Genomic DNA, 22,641 nt, shown 5'->3' with positions numbered 1-22,641 from the left:
CTGGCCCTGCACAATTCTTATCTGCTATCCCCACATCCCCCTGCATCCCCCCAGTCTGCCCCTGTCCCCCACAGCCTGCCCCCCCACCCCCATATTCCCCTACACCCCCTCAGCCTGTCTCCTGCCCCCCACATTCCCCTGCACACCTCAGAGTCTGAGTTCGGGGGTGGGGGGTTTAGGAGACTGGCTTTATGCTTTGCAAACTTGCTCCCTTCCCTTGCTGAAGTGGAGAAGCTCTGTTTAAATGGCATTTTCGCAGCTGGCACCTCGCTGGGGAGGAATGTCTCTTAACACTGGCGGGGTGAGGGGAGAAGCACAGCTCCTCCGAGCCACTTCACTGCTTTGCTGACACCGCCCACGACGCTGCAGCTGCAGGGTGATGGGGTTCCTGCCGCTGAGCTGATTCAAAGGCCTGTTAATAATCCTCATTTCAAAGGGTTGTGACTGACAGCTGCGATACGGGGAAACAAAACTAAAGCTCCAGGCTGTATTTGCTCTGTGCCTCAAACTAACCAAACCACTTCATCCAAAAGGGCGCTGCCCGACTCCGTTCCCCTGCGCTGCCATGTGCTGGTGGCCTTGAGGATTTGACCTGTCCATTGTCTTTGGTTGCACAGAGCAGTTGTCTGGCAGGACATGGCAGTGGCAGTCACCTGCTCTGAGAGCCGGGGGCCTTTGTTTCAGAGGTGAGGCTTTCTAGTTAGACTAGGGGCAAGAAGTGACCCTCACCACTTTAGCCTTTTCTCCATTGCACGGGTTTCCTCAGGGAATCGGGGTGCAGGGACTGGGGCACTGCACTTTTCAGACAGTTTGTAACAGAGCAAAGCCATTTAGAGACGGGGAACTGGAGAGCTCTTCCTGTCTGATTGACAGGTAGTTCTCAGAGCTCCAGAGAAAAATTGGAAGTCTTTCCATTGTCTGAGCTTTAAAAAGCCCATTTCAGAGTTTATTCAGTAATAGTAGAGTGTTTTACCTTTCGGTAGCACATCCCATCCCAAATGATCCCAAAGCACTTTACAAAGTGTATAGATATGTGATAGGAATCACTTCTCCTCCCATTTAAATGCCCGCATCCCAGGAGATCCTGACCGAAGAAAGAATTTGACACTGCAGGGAGAATTTCAGGAGGCAGAGTGTAATTACCCATGTTGGAAGAAACTAGGCTGGGACTCGGGGGCTAATATCTGGACTATCCCAAAAAGCATCCCTGGGTTTCACTGGTCGCAAGTGGTCAGGATCGCCGGTGTGTGTCTCATACAGAAATGTACTACCCTGAATCCAGAGCCATGATCTTGGGGAAAGGAATGAGTGAAAGAAGAAATCATTTATATTTTAGATTCTTTGACGTTGAACAGCTGAATAATAAACAGGCTACCCGCCAGCATCTCTGAAACTAGCACTGAAATCAATGCCCGGTCTTTTCCCTCCTGCATCGTCATTTTCTGACATGCTTCCTCCACATGTTATTAGCATTTAGTTCACTTTGACCTGTGTGTTCTGCATTTAAGTGCTCACTGGTGGCACAAGAGAACTCTAGCAAGGCTAGGGTAGGGTTTCTATTGCTCACGAACATGGCCTGGGGAGGAGATCCATCACATAAAGTCATTCGGCCCAGTGAAACTGGCATCTCTTCAGTGGGATAGAGGGAATCTCTCCACTCCCCGGCCACATGAGCTGTACTGTGTTAGGACTGTATCGTTAACCCATAACGCTTTCTCTGCTAGATAATAGGAGGTGTAGCGGAGAGCCTTGACCTGCCCCAATCAGATCTTTACCTTGAGCTGAGGCACTTTCTAAGTAGCTTGCACTGCATAGTTGGAAGCCCTCTTATCCTAGTGCGTTCAAGGTGGAAATCTCTTTGGTGATCAATGATGTGGAGATAATTGCTGGCCAAACTCTAGCGTTGCTCAGGGCTAAGGGACAGAGCTGCCTGCCAGGGTATGTCTCGGCGGCAAGAAATACCCTGCAGCTGCAAGCCTCGGCGCCTGAGTCAGCTGACCCGGGTTCGTGCAGTGGGGCTGAAAATGGCCGTGTAGTTGTTCCCGCTCGGGCTGGAGCCCAGGCTCGGGGCCCAGGCAGGAATGTCTACTCTGCTATGTTTAGCCCTGTAGCAGGAGCCCCAGGAGCCCCTGTCAGTTGCCCTGATGGGTTCTGAGACTCGCTGCAGCGGGAGTGGGTTTTTGTGGTGTAGACGTGCCTTGAGAGGCTTGCTGATAAAAGCGGGATTGTGTTTTCTGCCGGACAAGGTCTGAAGCCCTGAAAATCCCTAAACGCCTCTTTCTGCTTCTAGTAAACAAACAACCCCAAATACTTCTCAACTTGAAAACGTGGGGTGCCTTTCTTCCTAGCTTGGCTGCCCTCCATCTGCCCTCCCTCCAAGCACGGATAGGCGGGTACGTCCGGGTCACTGGAGAGGCTGGCCAATATAAGCCAAATATGCTCCCCCCCCCCCCTTGCCCCCGTGGTGATGGTGGGTTTTTTTGCTGGAGCTTCCGTTGCTGATTGTGTGGCAGTACTGCCCGTGTCTCTGAGCCTGCGTGGAGTGCGATGGGCCAGGTCTATCACAGCGGCGTAACACGGGCTTTCTGCTCTGGCAGTGCCAGTGGCCTGTGTACATCAATGCAAGTACCCCAAGGGCTATTGCAAGGGGAGAACCTCAGTGAAACAAAGGGCCATACCCTTGTCATGTCTGGTTTTGAGTGGATTATCTGGCCGTATGTGTGTATGCAGATTAGAGCAAAGGGCCTGGAGCCTAGTCAATCCCTTGTTTAGTACAGTGTCTCATAGCACGTTTATGTCTCCAGTGACAGAATGCTGTGAAGGGGAGGGGGTGTTGTCACTTGGGACCAGTTGGGGTTGAGTCCATGAGAACGTTTTTTGTGTACTGTTCAATTATTATATACAAAGAGTAAAGGCTGATCGGTGTGCTAGTTCCTTCCCTTGCTGCATTCTCGTACCATGTGCTCTTTGTCTGGGTCACTGTAACGTAGAGATCTGCATTGGCAGTTCCACACGACAGCACAAAGATTCATTTATAGGAAATGTTTCTAACTCTCACTTGATGTATTGAAATTCCTTCTTTGTACCACAAAAACCATTGTGGGAAATGATCTTGCAATGAATGTACATTTTTTAACAAGCTGCTAAACCACATAAGGTGGGGGTGAAACTAACCTCCACGCTACAGTCACCTGCATGTATCTGAACATTCAGAGAGAAACTCGCTGTGTGTTGGGAGGCTTTATTTTTTTAGTATGCAAGGCATTTCATGTTGGCTCCTGTCACTCAGCGAACCTGGCTTATATCTTCCTTACAAGCACTCCTAGAGCTTCCTCATCATCAGCTTCATCACAAGCGCAGGCGGGTGATAGGCCGACATGAAACACGCTAATTGCAAAATCTGTTCCATGCTCCCAGGTGAATAAAGGGGCTGCTCATGGGATGCCTGCCCCTTCAGCTTGGTCCTTCCCGAGAAAACCACGGCAGGCTCCTGTCCAGCCCTGCTAATTTACATGGGCTGTTACTGCTTGGGGAAGGGATTGGCCTTGCAGGCTTTTTCCTTCTTCCTCTTTCTTGCTGCTATCAAGTTGCTTTTGCAGTTGGGGACTAGAACACGTTTTGCATTGTTTTCCTTCCACTTTGCTCAGTGGATAGTGAAAACAGTCCTTCCGCATTGGTGCGTGTTCTCAAGCAGAGAGCCGGAGGCAGACTCTCCCAGGGATGGGTAATCGCGGGAGAAGTAGGGAGTTCTGTGGCAGGGGGATTAGCTTCACAGGTCTAGCACGTCTTGCCAAGATGTTGAGGAAGGGGTGTGAAGCAAAGAGCACACAGTGAGAAGCAGGGCACGCAGCTAGCATAGCGATGGGTGTGGCATATGCACCTCTAAAGATCAACAGAAGGACAGCGTAGCTTCCGGTGGTAAAACACTGGGAAAGGAGATCATCTCCATGAGACTGGTGCTGCCAAATCTTGGAATAGCAGGCTTCTGCAGACTAGCGTCATAGTTCTACGGGATTGTATTCAGTGAGGGCACCTGCTCCGTGTTATCCCCTGGGGCAGCTGGCTTGGAAGGAATCAGGCACTCAGATTTTGGCTTTCCCCCTCACTGTAGTAAATTCTGCCAAGTCTCCCAGTCCCCAGTGAGCTCAGTCGCTGCTGGCAGAGCATAATGTCACTTCCAGGATATGCTGAGGCCCCAACAGGATCCAGTTGGAAGCTGTTACAGGGAAGACTGGACTAAAACTCTTGCTGTCTATTTGCTATCTGCATTTCTCAGGATTAAGGCCTCTTCCCGTTCCCAATGCAGTGCTCTGAGTCGCGTTGGGAACTTGCTTTCTGTTTTTGGACCTTCCAGCTCCCATGAAAAGATGCAGGGACCAGCATATCCTTCCTTTGCATTATCTCCCACAGCCAGTGGCTCACTGCTGTGCTTCTGTCACTGCAAAGCCAGCTTGAGTCCAAATCATACATTCGCTGCAAGACGGCTAAGGTGCAGGGGTGTGTGTCTGTAGCTGTTGCTTCTGTTTCAAGCAGACAGAGTTCGATGATGCTGATGTACTTACGGCATGCAATTAGCCTGGACACAGGTGTGCAGAGTGTGGATGAGCTTCCTGGTTTGCTGTGGAAAGTTCATCTTGGGGGTCTTGTGTTTGCACAAGGAGCTGGTTCTTGAGAAAGTCCCCTTTATGCAACCCTCCAGGCTAGTGTCATCTCGGAAGCACATTAGACAGACTCACGTGGGTCTGACAGCAGGTCTCATCTGTTGTTGCATTCAGAGAAGTTCTGGAAGCCCATTTCAGTGGGGGAACTGTCTGCTGTAGCTTAAAAGGTAATGAGGGATTGGTTTGGAAGGACCAAGTTGTCTGAAGGGGTCCAAAGCTTGTTTTTCCCTGAGCCTTTTTATTCTTCCTGTGTCTAATCCCTTTAGAGCCTAAGGTAAACCCCTCGGCCTTTTTGTACTGCAATAACACTGTATTATATGCTTGCACTATTCTGGGCAGACCAAGCATGCAAGAAATAATTTAAAGCTTTTTTTCAGAAGAAAAGCACTGTATTATTGTGTATATAGAGATCCTGAGAGAGAATTTGAATTCTAACTCTTGTATAAAAGCATGCACTGAATACCTGTATGTAGAACACGCTGTAAATGCTGCTGAGTACTGTAAGATCCTACACTTGAAACCACAACAAATGAGCAACTTCATCTAAAAAACAAAACAGAAGCTGTGCAATGGATTCTGTGCCTTTTTTAAATCCATGTATGTTAATCCAGACAATCGGAAAAAGCTTGTATACTACCAAAACCTTATTAAAGACTCAAAGGCACAACCCTGGTGATGGTGTTTTCTTTCACCCCTTCTCCTTTAAATCTGTTGGAAGATCCTTCTGTGATGTGTCACGCTGACCCTTAGCAACAAGTGGAAGAGCTCAGTTGTTAGACAGACAGGGCTTACCCCTTTTCCAGAGCTTCTCTGTGAACCGCAGGCAAGCTGGGCTGGACTGCCACCCAGCTGAATGCACTCTGTTTTCCCAGTAGACCCAAATGTTCAGACCTCTTTGGTTCCCAGGGATGCAGCGCTGACAGCTGTTTGTGTTGCTGGTGCCGCAGCGGTGTCAGCGCAGCTGTTCTCGGAGCTCCGGCGTCAGCTGAATGAGCAGAGAACGCAGCCAGCTGATTCAGCAGACCTCGAGTTACTCATCAGGGAAGCCCACAGGCTCAGTTCAGTGGCCAAGGTGCTCGGCCAGGTTCATTGTTGCCGAAGCACCGTGCTGGTGCCCCAGAGGAGCTACAGATCCACTAACATGTATGCCTGTGAGAAGGTACCAGTTCTGTCCCCTAGATCAGTACAAAGATACCCCTCCTTCCGCTCTCCTTTTATGCATCGAGACAAACAAGTTAACGTAGTACATTCCCTACGCTTTTCGTTGTCAGCCTGTAGCTTGTATCTGCAAGTTCAAACCAAACATTCTCATCCATTATCCTGCCATCCCCTGCTTCTCTTACGGGGGTCAGTGCATCCCTGTACCATCTCTTGGGAGTTTGTTTATGTAGTTACTCTGGGTGTTCTTGGTCCATCCTCGCAGGTCAGGAATGTGCTTAGATAATACCTAGTGTGTGACTGTTCTGCCAAGGCCAGGCCTGCTTTGGTTCACCCGTCAGCTGTGCCTGGGGCTCCAGCAAGGCCTAGGCCAGCTTTAGGTTCGTTTAACTAGTGAGCTAGGGCTGTGAGCATCTCCCCGCTCCAGGAGCTCGCTGGGATGTCAGAGACAGCCAATGTTTCATTCAGATTTGCGATCAATTCTCAGCAGGCCCGAAGGGATCAGGGTTGTTGACTTTCAGCTGATAACCTCAGGCAGTCTTGCCATGATGTGAAGTGTTTGGAGAAGACAAGACAAGAAAGATTCTGCTCCCAGTACTGTGGGGAAGGTGTGCTTACCTACCAGACCAGAGGCTGATTTCTAATACCACTCTTCCCCTGATGGCTGCAAATACCTCCTCTACTTCATAACCTGTATTGTGAGCCAAGGTGTCACTGCTGCCTTGGCAAGGGAAAGGTCGCTCACCAATATGACATGTGAGAATTTGTACCAAGTCACCGCAGGCAGAGCTGGGCGTAGATCCAAGGTCTCTACTCTGACAGTGCATCCCATGGCTCCTGGTTTACCGCTCAGGGTACCTTCCCCTCATGCATGGTAGGGAAGATATCTCTCACACATAATGAATATTTTACCAGCGGGGCAGGAATCTGTGACTAACCTGCACAAAGCATGTGTTCCTTGCTGGAAGTGTGATGCTTGGCAGGTCTGTTGGACACTGTGTTGTATCTCCCCTCTATGGGCTGGTCTACATAGAGGATAAGAGCGTTCTTTTCCTCTGGCTAGCGGCTCCTATCCTATAGCTGAAGTGAATGCAGTCTGTCCCATAAAGCTGCAGGCTGTGGGTTCATAACCTGGGGGGGGGGGGAAGGTTGATACAAAGCTCCATTGTGTTTTCATGGGTTAAAAAGGTCCTAACTTGGCATGTTTCTCTGAAGGACTGTGTGTCAATGTGTACGAGACTTGGCTGGTCTATTAGAGAACCCAGTTCTGTCCCAGCTCTGTATAAAGTGACCTCTTGTCAGCTCTGTTACCTGTGAAAGGGGTGAATGCTAAACTGTCCCCAAGGTGATAAGGCAGTGGTAAGCCGTGGGGGACAGATCTGGGTCTGGAACGTGTGGTCTCTGGGCTTGCAGTGCAGTGTGGGAGTCGATCCCTCTGATTTTGCCTCCCCGGGATTGCTCGAAGGCCGGAAGTTTTTGGACCATTGTGAGAGTGCCTGCAGCAGGGGCTGTGTCACTCGTGGTGACTTGGTTGTGTGCAGTGTGTGTCTGGGCAGTGCGGGGGAGGGGTTTATGCAGATCTGTGGCTTTACACTGTATTTCCTAGGTTTGTCTGGCTTTGAGTCTCTTAGCAGCCTGATCTGTCCCTCACAAAGTATTTCCTAAAGATTGAATTCCCTGTGGTTTCCAACAGTTTAAATCAAAGAGATTGAAAGGAGGGTACGGCCTGCGGCCCCAGGGAGACTCAGCCAGGCTTCTGGCATGGAGCATCTCCCCCACGCCGGGGAATCCTCCCCGCACAGAATCTCCCAGCACAGGGCACTTTCTGGAGCTGAGCAGAGGCTGGAGGAGGCATAACAAAGACAGCCCTGCACCCTGGTAATTCTTTATTGCTGTACTGCCCAGAGGGACTCTGGCAGCAGGGTGTGCAAGCCAGGCAGCCTTCAGGCTGCTCTAATCTATGTCTGGGGCTGATCCATCCTCCTTCGGCCCCAGCAGCGAGAAGGTGCAAAGCCTCCCCTCCCAGTCCCAATCCTGAGCCCTCTCTTCCCCTCAGCATACTGTAGAAAATCCAGACCCTTTCAGTTCCATCACCCTTCTTTGCCGAGGAGACCTGGGCTCCCCGGTTCAGGTGCCCCCGGGCTGCAGTATGTTTCACAGAGCAGCGGGGATGCTGTGCCATGCGTGGGCTCTGAGGAGTCTGCCTTTTGCCCAAAGGGGGTTCTGATGAAAGGTGAGACTCCCCAGCCTGAAAATCTGGAAGAAGGGATTTTTGGAAGCACTGTAACTCAACAGCTACTGTTGGAATCAAAGGTGTCTTTGAAAATTCAAACAAGCTCAGATTTCTCATTCCAAGTACTTTTTCTCAAAACAATAGAACTCAAAGATTGCAATGGTCCCCTGGAAACAGAGTTAAAAAATTGCAGTGGTCCCGTTGAAAGGAATCTTTGGTGCAATCTCTGGCCTGGTCTGCACTAAAGGGTGAGCTTGACATAGCTACATTGATGAGGAGTGTGAAAACCCGTCTCTGGCAACAAACCCTGCCAGTGTAGACACAGCTGTGTGGATGGAAGAATGCTTCCCTCAACGTAGCTACGGTCACTTGGGGAGGGGCTGCAGACTGTGTCTGTCTTACAGGGCTATGCCAGCATAGCTACGCTGGTATAGTCATGGTAGTGTAGACATACCCTGAACGACGGAGCTGCCATCAGCACCTCCTGCACGGAGCAGTCTCCCTTCCTAGAACTCAAAGGGCTTTGCAAAGGCGGGTCAGTATCATTAGCCCTGCTTTCTAGATGGGCAGAGTGAGGAGAAATGAACCACCCAGGGTGCCAGAGGCTGCTGCAGGTTTGGAAGCCAGGTCTTGGTCCTATGCCGTGTTAGGGCTTGCCGTCACAGCCAAGCTAACTCACGCGGTTACTAACGCCCCTTTCAGCTGAGTTACATGGTGCGTTCAGCCTAGGCCGTGGAGCTGGAACACTCTGAATAGTGGGGATGCTGAAAGCCAGCTCCCTTCCCCTGTCCACCCCCGGCCAGAGCTGGGGCTGGGAGCAGGGCCGTGTCTCCGCGAGGCAGTGGAGACCCAGACAGGGGTAAGGGGGCCAAGGCTGGGGCCTCAGCTGGGACCGGGTGCGGGGCTGGCAGCCGGGACCCCAGGCGGTGGGCCGGCAGCCAGGACCCCGGGGGTGGGGGGCAGTGGATCCCCACATAAAACCTGGCAGTGCTGCAGCACCCCCCTGCACCCCTAGTTCCCTAGTTCCTATGAGCCCAGGCTGGCTGGGGGGGGGTGGGTGGGTTAGAACTTGAGTGCTGCTTTCATGCAGTCTGGAACCCCCCTGCTTTGCAGTGAGGATGCAGGCTAACTCACTCTAATGCCTGTAATCTTCCGGTGCCTTCCCACCATCCCCCGTGTGCCCAGGCAGACAGAGGAGTTTTCCAACAATTCAGTGGGAGAGAATTGTGGAGGAGCTCAGCTGTCTGCAGCGCTAAGAGCCATGGGATTGCTCCAAAAGTCCTAGCACCACACCCAGGGGAGCACAGCACCAGTGCAGACACGGTAACTCGGGTGGGGCTTTGCCGTGTGGGTGCTCTGCCCTGGACTAGGCTAACCTGGCTGCTCAGAGCTGGGGGCCAAACACCCAAGTTAACCCTGCAGTGAAGAGACACCCTCAGACCACGATTCCTTTGGGATGTCTTTCTTTTAACAAGTCCAGGGAGTGTGAGTAACACAGGTAAGGAGATGGGTGTGCTAAAAGGATGTCTCACCACACTGTCACTGCAACCAATTCTCTTTGGGCCAGGTTTGCTGGCAGCTGATGCTGAGCACCGTTTCTTTTGGCCCAGTTCTCTCGCTGTCAGATATTTGTACTTCTTGGGGTTCTCTGCAGCAGGCATTTGAAAGGGGAAGCCAGGAAAGCACACAGGCCGCCCAGAATGGTGAGGAACACAACATAACCGTGAGCTGGACGTAGAAGGTTTCATAACCCACCCTAGCAGTCAGTTCTTGCAGGGGAAGCCATCTCTCGACTGCAGTCAGGGTGGGAAGTCAGGGAAGGGGCATGAGCCGAATGTGCAGGGTAAGAGGAAGGTCCCAGTCTGGAGAGGACACCACCCATACTGTGTGGTGTGACTGTCGGCCACGCGTGCAGCCAGACCCGCAAGGAAGCAGAGGTTAAACGAAAGGGCTGAGGCATGTTTCGGCAACAGCAAGGCCGAAACTTAGAAGAGAGGGAAGGAATTGTTATTTTTCGTGCTACCGTCGCACCTTGAGATCCAAATCTGGGTCGGTACCCCACTGGGCTAGGGGCTGTCCACGCAGCCCCGAGGGCTGCTTGGCTAATCCCAGAGAGGGCTGTAATGAACAGCAGGAAGGAGCTGATGGGGAGCATGGATCAGTGGGAACGTGTGCTGATCCAGGCTGGAGCATGCGCGGCTAGATTTGTTTTTAAGTACAAAGGTGATGAGGCGGAGTTGTTTTTAAGTACAAAGGTGATGAGATATTAGGTACTAGCAGAGAATGAGAGAAATACCAGAGGTCTCTAGAATTGGGACCTGCGGCTGAGGAGAGAGGCTAATGCTGCCCAGCAAAAGAGTGAGCTAGAGCATTAATATCCAGCCCCATCCCTGGCCCCACTGCAGCAGGGCAGTGTGCGCAGGCCCCATGGGAGGTAGAGTGCTGGGGCATTGCAATAATCCCTCCGGCCCATACAGGAGCAGCTCCAGAGAGGTGCACCCAGCTCTCTTCGACAGAAGGCTGGTGGCCACGATGCAGGCCTTTGAGGGCAGAGGTTTAAAGAGGGAACTGGGGGATCGTCCAGCCAACAAAAGGGAAGTGGATGATCGTCCGCCACTACAACCACCCACCCCCAGATCAGAGGAAATGGAACGGGGCTGGAGCAGGTGGACGTCCACAGAAATGTTTCTGGGAACAGTGTCTCTTCTCTGTGGGGAACCCAACGCCCTGGGCAGGCTGCCAGGGCTCCTGCCCTGAGGGCCTGATGCACAGCCCTGCAAAGTCACTGGAAAGACCCCTGGTGAATGCTGTTTGCACTGCAGGCCCTGTGCTTGGGAGAGCCCGCTTCAGCAAGCGAATGGAACACAGCCCTGGGCCGCAGAGCCGGCCTGGACACACATCTGCGAGGCGGTCCTCGGGCAGGAGAGCTGTCTGGGTGCATCGCCCTGTGCAGTGCGTTCAGTTCAGCAGCCGAGGCTGAGCTGGCTAAGCGGTGATGGGACAGGGAGAGGGAGACGGGTCCGCATGCAAAGGTGTCCGCTAGAGTCACGCTACAATTGGACCGGCCTGCAGAGCCTGGGGCCTGAGAAATAACGCAGGAGAAGTGAAGCAGAGAGTCCAGAGGGCACAGAAAAGCGGGTAGGCCAGGCCAGCCGCAGGGGAGGTAGATGGGGAAAAAATGAGGAGGCCAAGTCAAAAAAAAAAAAAAAAAAGATACCAAAGCTTTTCCTGGGTAACAAAAATTGATAGTTGAGAGGCAAACACTCCGGACGCACTGGAGAAGGAGCTCCCCATGGCTGTGCTGGGAGTGGCTTCCCTGCAGTCTGGAACCAACGTGGAGTCTGCTTCAGATGTCTCAGGTGCACAAAAGGGCGAAGGGTGTTTCCATTCAAGGCACGTTTAGTTATTCTGTGCAGAGCCGCTGCCTGTTTGCCGGTTGGGAAGGAATTTGAGATTGTATTGTTCACGTCAACAGCTATCTGGACACTTGTCCCCGTGAAACAACCAGGAGAGATCCTTGACTCTAGCTTGATGAATGCAACTGGGTATTGCAGGCTCTTTCCAATGATTTAAACCGGGGTGTGTCAAAACAAATCAAAGCTTAAATCAAAGCAAAGCCCTCAGGGAGTGTTAACGGTAAAACCTAACAAAGACACTCCACAGGTCAGCCTTCACTAATTGCTGGTCATTTTAACAAGGGACTGGGGAAGGGAGGAGGGGGAGCCCATGGTGGCCGGAACTGGGAGTCACTGATGGGAAGGGGTCGCAGATAAGACAGCCAGGGAAGGGGGAGAGGAGGATGGGGATGGAAAAGCAAAAGGCCATGACAGCAGGGCCCTAACTGAGCAGTGCTGAGTGTGACAATAAGGTGCTGAACACAAATAATAGCTAAGTTTACTCCAGAGAGGCCATATTCTCTCTTTGCTCTTTGTGCAAACCTCACGTTGGAACCAGGGTTGGGGTGGCGAGGGGGAGTCCTCTAAGGAATGAAGGATGGGTGCAGTCCTAAATTTATACCGGGCTGTCATTCAGACTGGAGAACAAGTTTGATGCCCTAGGTGACACTGATGAGCAGGCGTACAGGAGACTGCCCGATGACAAGGAAATGGTTTTGGAGGGTTGCTTTGCCTCCCACCTGTGCCCTTTTCTAGGGAAGGCTGGTTCATGGGCATGAAGAGAGATATGTGCCACGTGACCCTTCCCGCCGTGATTGGTGTTGTGAGATTGATGCCCATGCTCTCCTGGATACTAAGTATTTTCTTTTTCACGTCTATCTTGTTCCAGGTGTTTACACTGAACCCTTTTGAAATGAATGGTCTGCCCAAGGCGGTGCCTTTAAATTTGCCTTATCAAGACTTTAAAAGGGATGTGTCAGACTCTAGGGAAAAGCCTAGGATCCTCCAGCGGATAAAGAAGGTCGACTTCTCAAACATTGTCTTGACCGCTCCTTGCAAACCACCGGAGCCCCATCTGGAACTGAATGGGGAGTGTGAGGAGGAAGAGGAGGAGGAGGAGGAGGAAGAAGAGGAAGAAGAGGAGGAGGAAGAAGACGAGGAAGCTGGTTATTTGGGAGAAGAGATTGACATGCACAGTAGCTCCAGCAGCGATGTGAGCCAGAAAAGCACAGAGCGCAGTCAGGAAGGGGCGCCATCCACTCTGCTGGCCGATGATCAGAAAGAGTCCAAGGGCCGAGCTTCCATGGCCGATGGCGATTTAGAACTGGAGGAAGGCTCCAAAACACTGGTGTTGTTTTCACCGGGTGACATGAAGAAGTCTCCACTCACCACCGACTTGGCGCCAGATGTCGATCTGGGGACACTTGCTGCTTTAACGCCTCAGAGCGAGAGGCCGCAGCCCCTGGGCAGCCAGCTGGATGTGTCGGAGCCCGGGACCCTGTCCTCTGTCCTTAAGTCAGAACCAAAGCCTCCAGCAGCAGTTTCCACGACGTCCTCCCCCTTTACCAAAGTCGAGCGCACATTTGTTCATATTGCTGAGAAGACCCATCTGAACGTCATGTCTTCCGGCGGCCAGCTGGTGAGGCATGAGGAGTACTGCCCTCCAGGCCAACTGGAGGAGATCATTCTTGAGGAGGAGCTGGAGGAGAACCTGGGGTTGGTAGAAAATGGGAGTGCGAATTCTGGTTTAGAAGGGGGAGAGATGGAAAGCTGCATGCTCTCGGTCAATCACATCGAAACCTCCTCTGAGACGGCAGGGGAGCCGCCGACACTTCCCAACGGTGTGGCCCAGTCCCCGGAGGAGAGGCTGGAGCTTAAAGGCAAAGCCGCACTCGCAATGGATTTGGAAGAAACTGACCGGCTGGTTTCAGGAGAGCCTAGCTTAGAAAAAACCATTCTGGCGACCGAACGCCTTACGCAAGCCGAGGCTGTCCTGGGAACGACGAAGCAGGGCCCTAGGAAACCTCTGAGTGCCAGATACAGAAGCCGGATTCCCATCTTGTTCTCCGAGGAGGACACCGGCTCAGACCAGTCGGCCTCGCTCTCGGCCAAAGAGAGGCTTCACAAGAGGGCCAAGCAGCCTGACTTGGTTCGCCTAGTGATGGAGAGAAGGCAAAGCCGCCTCCTCAGACTGGCCTCTGGGGCCTCCTCCTCAGCCTCCTCCAGCGACGAGCGGAGACGTGCCTCAGAGACCCTCTCGGCCACCGGCTCAGAGGAGGACACCCATGACTCAGACGACTCTGTCCCAAGGAGGACGGGGGAGGGGAAGGCGTCCCACCCAGGAAGAGAAGGGAAAACTTTAAGCACAAAGAGCAAAATCCCTCGGCCCATTGTGCCTGCGAGGACGTCGCCAGCAGCAGTGAAGTTCGGGAGCCCAGCAGCACCGGGCAGCTCGCCGCTTGATGCAGCTCTCACCGCCAGGTCAGTCACCGGCACGGCCCTCGCTCCTCGCCGTGCAGGTCTCCCATCCCCCATTCCCTCGGCCTGGCCGTGGGGTTCCCCCCGTCCCCTGTTCTCTCAGCCTGGCCATGGAGGGAACCAACTCCATGTTCTCTTGGCTTGGCCATGAGGTTCCCTCCACCAAACCTCCTTTCTCTTGGCATGGCGGTGGGGTCCCCCCCATCAATCCCCTGTTCCCTTGGCCTGGCCATGGGTGCCCCCTACCAGCCCCCCGTTCCCTTGGCCTGACCGTGGGGTTCCCGTCTCCACTTGTCTCCCTTCACATGTTCCATTTCTGTTTAGGGCAAACCCAGCTGTGTTTAGCTCTCAGTTCCCAGCAGCCTGGGCCTGGCCATGAAGCCCTGTGGGGCAGGGTGGCCTGGCCTGCCTACATAGAGTTGCCAGGTGTCCGGTTTTCGACTGGAACGCCCGGTCGAAAAGGGACCCTGGCGGCTCTGATTGGCACCACTGACTGGGCCATTAAAAATCCCGTCGGCAGCGCCACAGGGGCCCGGGCCACCTGCCCTAGCGCTACATGGCTCCCAGAAGTGGCCTCCAGGTCCCTGCAGCCCCTAGGAGCACGGGCGGCCAGGGAGGCACCACGCGCTGCCCCCGTCCCGAGGGCCGGCTCTGCAGCTCCCATTGGCTGGGAGCTGCGGGGGCAGCGCCTGTGGGCGCAAGGGCAGCGTGTGGAGCCTCCCTGGCCGCTCAGGCACCTAGGGGCTGCAGGGACCTGGCGGCCGCTTCCGGGAGCCACAGTAAGCACCACCAGGACCCTGCACCCCAAACCCCCTCCCATACCCCAACCCCCTGTCCCAGCCCAGAGTCCTCTTCTGCACCCAATCTCCCTCCCAGAGCCTGCACCCCCCCAAAACCCCAACCCCCTCCCCAGCCTCCTCCTGCACCCCAAACCCCACATCCCCAGCCCCACCCCAGAGCCCACACCCCCAGCTGGAGCCCTCACACCCCCACCCCGCACCCCAACCCCCTGCCCCCTGCCCCAGCCCGGAGCCCTTTCCTTCACCCCAAACCCCTCATCCCCGGCCCCATCCCAGAGCCCACACCCCCAGCTGGAGCCCTCACACACACACCCGCACCCCAACCCCCTGCCCCAGCCCGGAGCCCCTTCCTTCACCCCAAACCCCTCATTCCCAGCCCCACCCCAGAGTCCACACCCCCAGCCAGAGCCTGCACCCCCCCACTCGCTCCGAACCCCTCGGCCTCAGCCTGTAGCTCCCTCCTGCACACCCCTCATCCCTGGCCCCACTCCAGAGCTTGTTCCCCCAGCCCAGAGCCCACCCCTCCCCCAGCCTGGAGCCCTCTCCTGCACCCCCAACCGGAGCCCTCACCCTGCCCCTCCCCGCACCGCAACCCCCTGCCCCAGCCCAGTGAAAGTGAGTGATGGTGGGGGAGAGAGAGTGACAGAGGGAGGGGGGATGGAGCCTCTGAGGAGGGGCGGGGCCTCGGGCAGGGGGCGGGGCAGAGGTGTTCGGTTTTGTGGGATTAGAAAGTTGCCAACCCAATGCCTATAGTTACTAGAGGGCCGCATCCGCGAGGGCCCAGCACTCCCCTTGGAGCTACGTTCACAGGGCACTCCCTGTGCAGGGGGCCTGGAGCCGGGCCCGGAGCCCCGCACCCTGTGCTGGGCGCAGCTGAGGGGTAGAGACCAGACAGGGCAGATGGGGCGGCGCCCTCTTCTCTGATCAGCACTGGGCTGGTGCCCAAAGCGCCGTGGGGCTGGGCCCGGTTGTGCTGGCTGCCGCCTGAGGGAGGCCGGGTCTCTGCCCAGAGAGCTGGCAGCCTTAGGTGACGCGACCTGGGAAGGGCTGGGGAGAGCAGACACCAAGCGCAGTGGCATGGATGCAGAGGGCTCTTGTCATCACACGAGCAAGGATTGGCTTTGCTGCCTGCCCATCCCGCTACCGGCCCATTTCTCCCACCCCCCCATGGCCTGGCTTCCCCACCTGCCCTCCCACCCTGTGGCCCAGTTTCCCCACCTGCCCCTTAGCCCATTTTCCCACCCACCTACCCCACGGTCCATCTCCCCGTCTGCCCCTGGGCCTGGCCATGAGATGCTCGTGGGTTTCCTGCAGGGCTCAGCTTTGGCACAGGGTTTTCCTGCGCCCAGCCCTGGCTCTTAATCCCAGCCTGGCCCCTCCCCAGGCCGAGCCGGGAGCCCCGCAGCCAGCCTGGCCCCGGGAGCGGCTCGGCGTTAGGTCTGAGGCAGTTCAAGAGAGAAACGCCAGCGTGCGGATCGGGCCCGAGACACGGCAGCCAGCTCCAGGCAGAGGCTGCGCGTGCGGGTGAGAGCGCCAGGCTGCCAGGGGATTGCCTAGCACCAAAGAGCCCAGAGCCTTGAGTTTACCCCCCTCATCTCCCCTCCTGTCTCCTCTCTCTCCCTGCAGGCTTCAGAGGACAGCTGGGACTGCGCCCAGTGACTCCCCACTGAAACAGATCCAGAGCCGGCTCCCTTCCTCCCCGAGTCCGGCTCCTCCTCCTCCTCCCCCGTGGAGCTCTGCTCCCCCCTGGAGCCCCAGCCTGCCCCCACGCAACCTCAGTGCTTCCCCCAGACGGGAGAGTCCTTCGCCCTCCCGGCAGCATAGGCCAGGGTCTGCCCTGCAGCGAGTTCAACCGTCTCCCCGCCCTCAACCCCGCGTCCTGGCACGGGGGCTGCTGGGAGATCCCCCAGCCTCCCCAGGCCTGGCCAGAAAAGGACAAAGAGGGAAAACCCAGACTCAGAGCCCAGCAACCAAAGGAAGGCAAGTGGCCGCGGAAGGCAAGGCTACGGCCAGATAATGATCTTCTGCCGCTCACCCGTCAGGCTGGCTAACTCCGGCGTCTAGTGTAGACCGAGCTGCCGCCGCCCAGCCCTCCACGCCGGACCCACGAGCGGCTAGCAGCACGTCAGCGCTTCCCTCCCTCCCACGCCCACGCCGTCCGGAGCCAGCTGCCCCAGGGCGGAGCGCCTCTGCCCCGCCGAGGGCTCGGCCGCAGCGCACGCTTGCTATTGCAAACCACCAAGCAGAGCCTCAGGCAGCCTGCCTAGGGCCTGCCCCCCCGGGCCCCCGCCCGCGCTCCTTCTCCTGCTCCGTGAGCAACACCAGAGGCTCCAGTCCAGTGCGCTGCACTGCAGAGCGCAGCAGTCGAAGTCGGGGGAGAGGTGATGACCATGGGTGCTGCGCCCACTGGGAGGAGAGGGCTCTGGGGTTGTAGGGAGCTGTCCCCCCCTCTCCCCCCCCACCCCCGCGCCTCGGCTGCTGTACTCGCACTGACAGTGGTTACAACCCAGCGAGCCAGGGAGCAGCCCCTTGCAGTGCTCAGCCACCTCCATCGTGGCTAGCGAACTGTGCCCCAGGGAGACTATCGGTCCCAGCGTACAGCAGTGCAGCCGAGGGGTGGGGGCGGGGCCCATCCAGCCTTTCCTAGGGTTGCCAGCCGCAGCTCCACACTAAAGAGGTGGGTGTCACTGAATGCCTTTCGTGTGGGTGCCCTGGCACCGAAACACCTTGCGCTTTGCTGTCACGGTGCCAGGTGGCGGTGGGGGGGGCTGCACAGTGGCGTTAACACTGTGGGGTGGGGGGGCGGGAGAGACTGTTGTATACAACAGACAGGCACTGGTGCTCTGCAGCCAGCGACGGGCTGGCCTCTTAGTGCTACAGTAGCGTGTAACTAGCTGATTTGGGCAGGTGGGGTTTCCGGCTTCCTCCTCCTGCACTCGCAGCTCATTGACGCGCTGCGGGAGCACAAACCAGGTGAATGTAGTGGCAGGGTCAGATTAAGGCCCCAGCTCCGGATGGCATGTGATCCCTACCAACCCCCAGCTCCCTTTAAAACCCTTTTAGCCTTCATGGCTGGGAAGCAACACTTGAAAAACATGAGCCATGTGTGACCGATGCCGCAATGTCTGCCTGAGTCTGCAGAGAGCCTGAGACAATCGCTCTGAGAGGGACAAAATGCTCTATGCATCTCAATGGGGGCAACGCCAGGCCCCACTGCTCTGGGGAGCCCTCCCTGCACCATGCCAGCACTGGGGGCTGAGAGTGGCAGAAGAATACAACACATACTGCCCACCCAGGCCTGCAGATGCACCTGGCTGCCCACATAAGTACTTGCAGATGACACAAAGATTGGTGGGGTGGTAAAGAACGATAAGGACAGGGCTCGCCTACAGCGCACTCTGCAAGAATAAGCATTAAAAACAGCCAAATGCAAGGTCATTTGCCTGCCAACCAAGAATGTAGCTCACACGGGGGGCGGGGGGGGGGGTGGTCATGTAGGGTTGCCAACGCTTGCACTTTGTGCGTCTCTCTCACTAGTCGCTCTTTCCCTTGAAGCCTCCGTTGCTGGCGGCGTGCAAATCCTACCAGCCAGATTATTTTTTAAGATGCTCTCGAGCCTGCCTGGTTTCAGACACGTTAACCCAACTGCTGCCTCCAGGACAGGACCAGCAGCCGCAGGGAAAGCCCCACACTGAAATTTTTTTTTTTTTTTTTTGGTCATAAATTGTAACCAATCCCTTGGGGGGGGGGGGCGCTCCTGCTTTTAGGCTTTGTGACACAACATCAGTGAGCCCATAACTGGCCGCTTGGGGGGGGGGGGGGGGCACGGCCAGGAGATGTTACACATTGGAAAGGGGTCTGACAGGAGCCACAAGCATGTTTACATGGCTGGAAAACCCTCCTGCCAGCAGCAGGCTGGCACCTTGCTCCTGCCATAAACCCTGGCTGCCCAGGAGTGCCTACTGCCTCCGGGCTGGGAGAGCCACTCCGGGCCTAGGCAGGGGGCCAGAAGCTGGGACGTGGGAGGCTGTGCGGGGAGGGGAAAAGCTCTGGCGAGCGGCAGAGACAGCACCAAGGCTAGGCGAGCCGAGGCAGCACGAGGGCAGAAGGGCCTTATGCCCCAGAGCCGGAGCTGATGTCTCCAGCTGTGCGGGCAGGGCGCGTTTGGCTGGCTGCTTTGCAGGGCCAAGGGCAAAGGCGTTTCTACTGCAGTCACAGCGTGGGTCGGTGGCACAGCAGAGAGCCAGCTGCAGCCTGGAGCGGGGAAGCCCCAGCTCTTCATCAAGTCTGTGACCTAACAAAGGTCAGCAAACAGGCCTGCTGCAGGTAGTGGGGCGCCTACTGCTTGCCCCACGCTTGCCCCAGCAAAAGGGGGGCGGGGGGTCTTACTCATGCAGCATTGCCTGGTGACGTGAGTGTGAACGGCGAAAAGCCTACTTGTGTACCCATGCGTGTGAGCGGCCCTGGGGCAGCAAGGGAGCGGTATTGTGGGCGACGGGCAGCAGCAGCTGGGCATTTTAAGGGTCAGGAGCTTGGTACCAGCCTCCCCAACCGGGGCCTGAAGCCTGGCGGCTGCAGCTCTGCGGGTCAGGGCAAAGCTGGTGGTGGTTGGGGTCAGGAGCATTTTGATCGCACATCCCCAGAGCAGGCAGTGTGCGACTATGACTCCTCCATAAACGGGGGCAAACTAGCTGCCTCATGGGCTGTGACACCTCACATGGACACCAAGGGCAGCTGGCCGGGGCCCTGAGCCTGCTTCCTTCTCCCACTGCTTTCTACCCCTTGTAGCTTATCAAGAATATGCCATGCCCCTGGCACCAGGCTGGGCACACCCAGGTAGGCAGCCTTGTCTACACACGTACTTGCACTGATTTAGTTACTCTGGTGCAGTCAAACCAGTGCACACCCCGGCATGGATACCCTTGGTTTCAGACCAGCTTACCGTGGCGTAACATAAAGCTGTTCCCAAGCAACTTTAGCTAAACTGCCATCAGCCCCTTTTACGCTGGGTGGTCCCCCTAGGGGCTTGCACTGTTTTAACTAAATGGGGTTACAGTTACAGTGACACCTTTAGCCCAGTGCAGCGTCTCCATGTAGACACACCCCGGCGGGCGCAAACACAACCCAGAGCAAAGGCAGGTTTGAACCACGAGCTGAGCGTCTGCACCCCCTCCCTGACTCCCACCTTTGCAAGCAGGCTGAGTGTCTTCCCCTGCAGAGGAGAGGGCCCAGCCAGAGCTGGGCCCTCTCTGCAGGCCTTTCCCTGGTTGGGACCTAGCCTCACTACACCCCTCGCTGGCCAGCCGCGGCTAGCGCTGCCCCAGTGCAAGCCCCTTGGGGAGGGGGAGCAGCGGAAGCGGCTGCTTGTACTGGTGAAGCCCAGCCTGCATGGCCGTGGGGCTTGCTCTGCTACAGGCTGACCCCAGGACACTAGCTGGCCTGGCCTGGGGTCATTGGCCCCGGGGCACGAGGAAGCCCGCAGCCCGCGCTGCGCTCCCTGGTGCCCACAGCTGGCGAGCGTTGTAGGGGCTGGCTGTGTACACACAGCGCTAGCTGGATGCTGCTTTTCATCTGCACCGGGTCACACCCTCCACCAGTGCAAAGCTGCTAAAATGGGGGCTAGTTCCCCCCGCCCCTCCAGAGACGGTCTCTGCAGCAGCGTGGGGCCCCATAGGGCTCCCTTGTGTGTGGCCGGAAGCCTGCCTTGGGGCCCCCACGGCGTGTGCGCTATTCCCTGCATCTTTCCTGACCTGCTTTCCTCCTGGAGGGGACTGCCCATTCAGTCCCTCTTGCCTGCTGTGGGGTTTAAGGGAGGTCAGACCCCGCAGACCTTTAGTCCCTCTCTAGCCAGCCCCTGGGGCCAGCACTGCCTTAGGCAGGGTGGGGGGTGCTTGCAGAAAAAACAAGGATTTTTCCTCCCTTTTGTTCACACAGCTGTAAATAAAACAGTCACACGCTGTACATTTAACGCACCCTCAGCCCACGGTGCAGAGCCAGGAGAGAGGCTGCTGCTGCTGCTGAAGTCATGGCTCGATTCTGCCCTTTGGAAATCAAACCTTTCCCACGAGGAATGAAGGTTAAGCGCTGCCCCCCGAGCTGCAAGCTCAGCACCCGCGCCAGCTGGGCCACGAGGGGGGTAGCTGCAGGGGGACAGCACGGTGCTCGCTGGCAGATATGGGGGTCTTGCCCCACAGGTTGTGCTGCCACTTACACCATGCAAAATGAAACTCTCTCCTCCCCGTTACACCCCCTTTCCACTGGAGTGCGCGGCTGCAGGAAGAGGCAGGCAGCGGCCCGGCAGGCCCTGTCTTCCTATAGTGCAGGCAGGGAGCATACACGGGGCTCAGGGGGACTGTGAGGCAAAGCCAGGGAAACAGTATCTTTGGAAACAGGCGTCACTACCCCAGTGCCATATTATGTGCCCTGGGCCGGTCTGTGCCGAAATGCTGGCAGCTTTGCAGAGCGCTATCTGAAGCGATGGCACGTGGCTCTTAACTGTGGACGCTACACCTGGAGCAGCTCTGTTCATTTCCTTCTTCTCTGACTCAGCCAAGCAAAGTGTTCTGACCTGGAGCCAGGACTCTGCTGCCCGGTCCTGTCGGCCTGGCCCTGCTCCCGGGGCCCCCGGCGCCCCCTCCATCAGTTCTGCGCATTCTTTAGGAAAGCCACTCTAGAATGTTTACACATTGCAATAGAATGTACAACTACCACCAGGGACGGCGACGCTGGTCTCGCTGCATGGCAAACGTCTCAGCCATCACGCCTGGCATGCGTCACAGAGACCCTGGCTGTGTACAAATCCACCTGCCACCCGCCAGATCATGACCTGGACCATCTGATGATGCATCAGACGCAGCTGTCATTATTAGATTTGTTCTGAAAAGGGGATTGTCAATCATGCCATTAAAAGCCTGCCTATCTTTTCACTGGTGTCTTCTGCCGTTTATTTGGTTTCATCCAGGTGATGTGCTGTCAGTGAACGGAGCCCAGCTCTTCTCGTGACAGCAGAAACTCCTGTTCCATAAAGTTAGAGCTGTTTCAAACTGAGCCCTGAGCAGTTTCCCATTCCTCTAGACAGGGCCACCTCATGGCAACCTGGTCCCACTGTGTCATCCCCAAGTTCCCCAGAAAGCTCAAAGTTTTCTGATTCCTCTCAGCTCAGCGAGGTCTCCACAACATGCTGTTCTCCCCTCCACATTGCACCCTCCCATCTCTCCGCTGTACCAGCCAGAGCTTTCCCCCAGTCCCATGCTTTGCTCAATGGCTCCACCCCTACCTATGGTGACTCTCCTAGCCCCTGCAGGCCCAGCCTTGGGTGAGATAAGGGCTCTCAGGCCCTGGCTGCTCCCTGCTGGGTCTACTCTAACCTACGCTTCATGACTTTCCCTTCTCAGAATGCCCCAACATCCATTGCTCCTCTGCAGACCATGGCAGACAGACCAACAAGAGAGGAGAGGAGGTTTGAGAGCCAGAATGATTCTGAGATGTCTGGGGGAAGAAGAGTGGCAGCTGTTTGGAGAGCCTTTTAGCTAGCAGGAGCACATCTGTTTGCGATGCATTCAGGTGGAGGAACCAAGGGCTGGCAGAAGGTGTCAACAGGGATGTGGACAAGGATGAGCCCATTGACACAGTGGACTTCAGACAGCCTTAGACCGGGTTCCTTCACCGAAGGCTTGTAGGCAAAGTGAGCAGTCCTGGGATAAGAGGGAAAGGCCTGTCACAGATCAGTATCTGGTTAAAAAATAGAAACAAAGACTAGAAGTAAATGGTCAGTTTTCAACTGAGGTAAATAATTTTCCAGAGGATGTTGTGAAGGCCAAGACTATAACAGGGGTCAAAAAAGAACTAGATACTAAATTCATGGAGGATGGGTCCATCAGTGGCTATTAGCCAGGATGGGCAGGGAGGGTGTCCCT

At 56.0% G+C, this 22,641-nt stretch overlaps 1 protein-coding gene across 3 annotated transcripts in view; it reads left to right on the top strand.

Moving 5' to 3' along the window:
• The window catches only part of TTBK1 (tau tubulin kinase 1), a 121,039-nt gene extending 103,929 nt beyond the window's left edge, over positions 1-17,110 (top strand). Inside the window, exons 13-14 of one of the 3 annotated variants that reach the window (XM_074949767.1) lie at positions 12,337-13,928; positions 16,352-17,110. In XM_074949767.1, coding sequence (XP_074805868.1) covers positions 12,337-13,928; positions 16,352-16,742 — 1,983 coding nt within the window. In that variant the 3' untranslated portion in view covers positions 16,743-17,110. The remainder of the gene's footprint in view (positions 1-12,336; positions 13,929-16,351) is intronic. The other 2 variants (XM_074949768.1, XM_074949769.1) reach the window with 2 other exon arrangements.
• The last annotated feature ends 5,531 nt before the right edge of the window (positions 17,111-22,641 follow it).

Source organism: Natator depressus, chromosome 3, assembly GCF_965152275.1.
Source record: "Natator depressus isolate rNatDep1 chromosome 3, rNatDep2.hap1, whole genome shotgun sequence".
Lineage (NCBI taxonomy): Eukaryota > Metazoa > Chordata > Testudines > Cheloniidae > Natator > Natator depressus.
The sequence above is the reverse complement of the archived record's forward strand: the minus strand, read 5'-3'. Positions and strand labels throughout refer to the sequence as shown.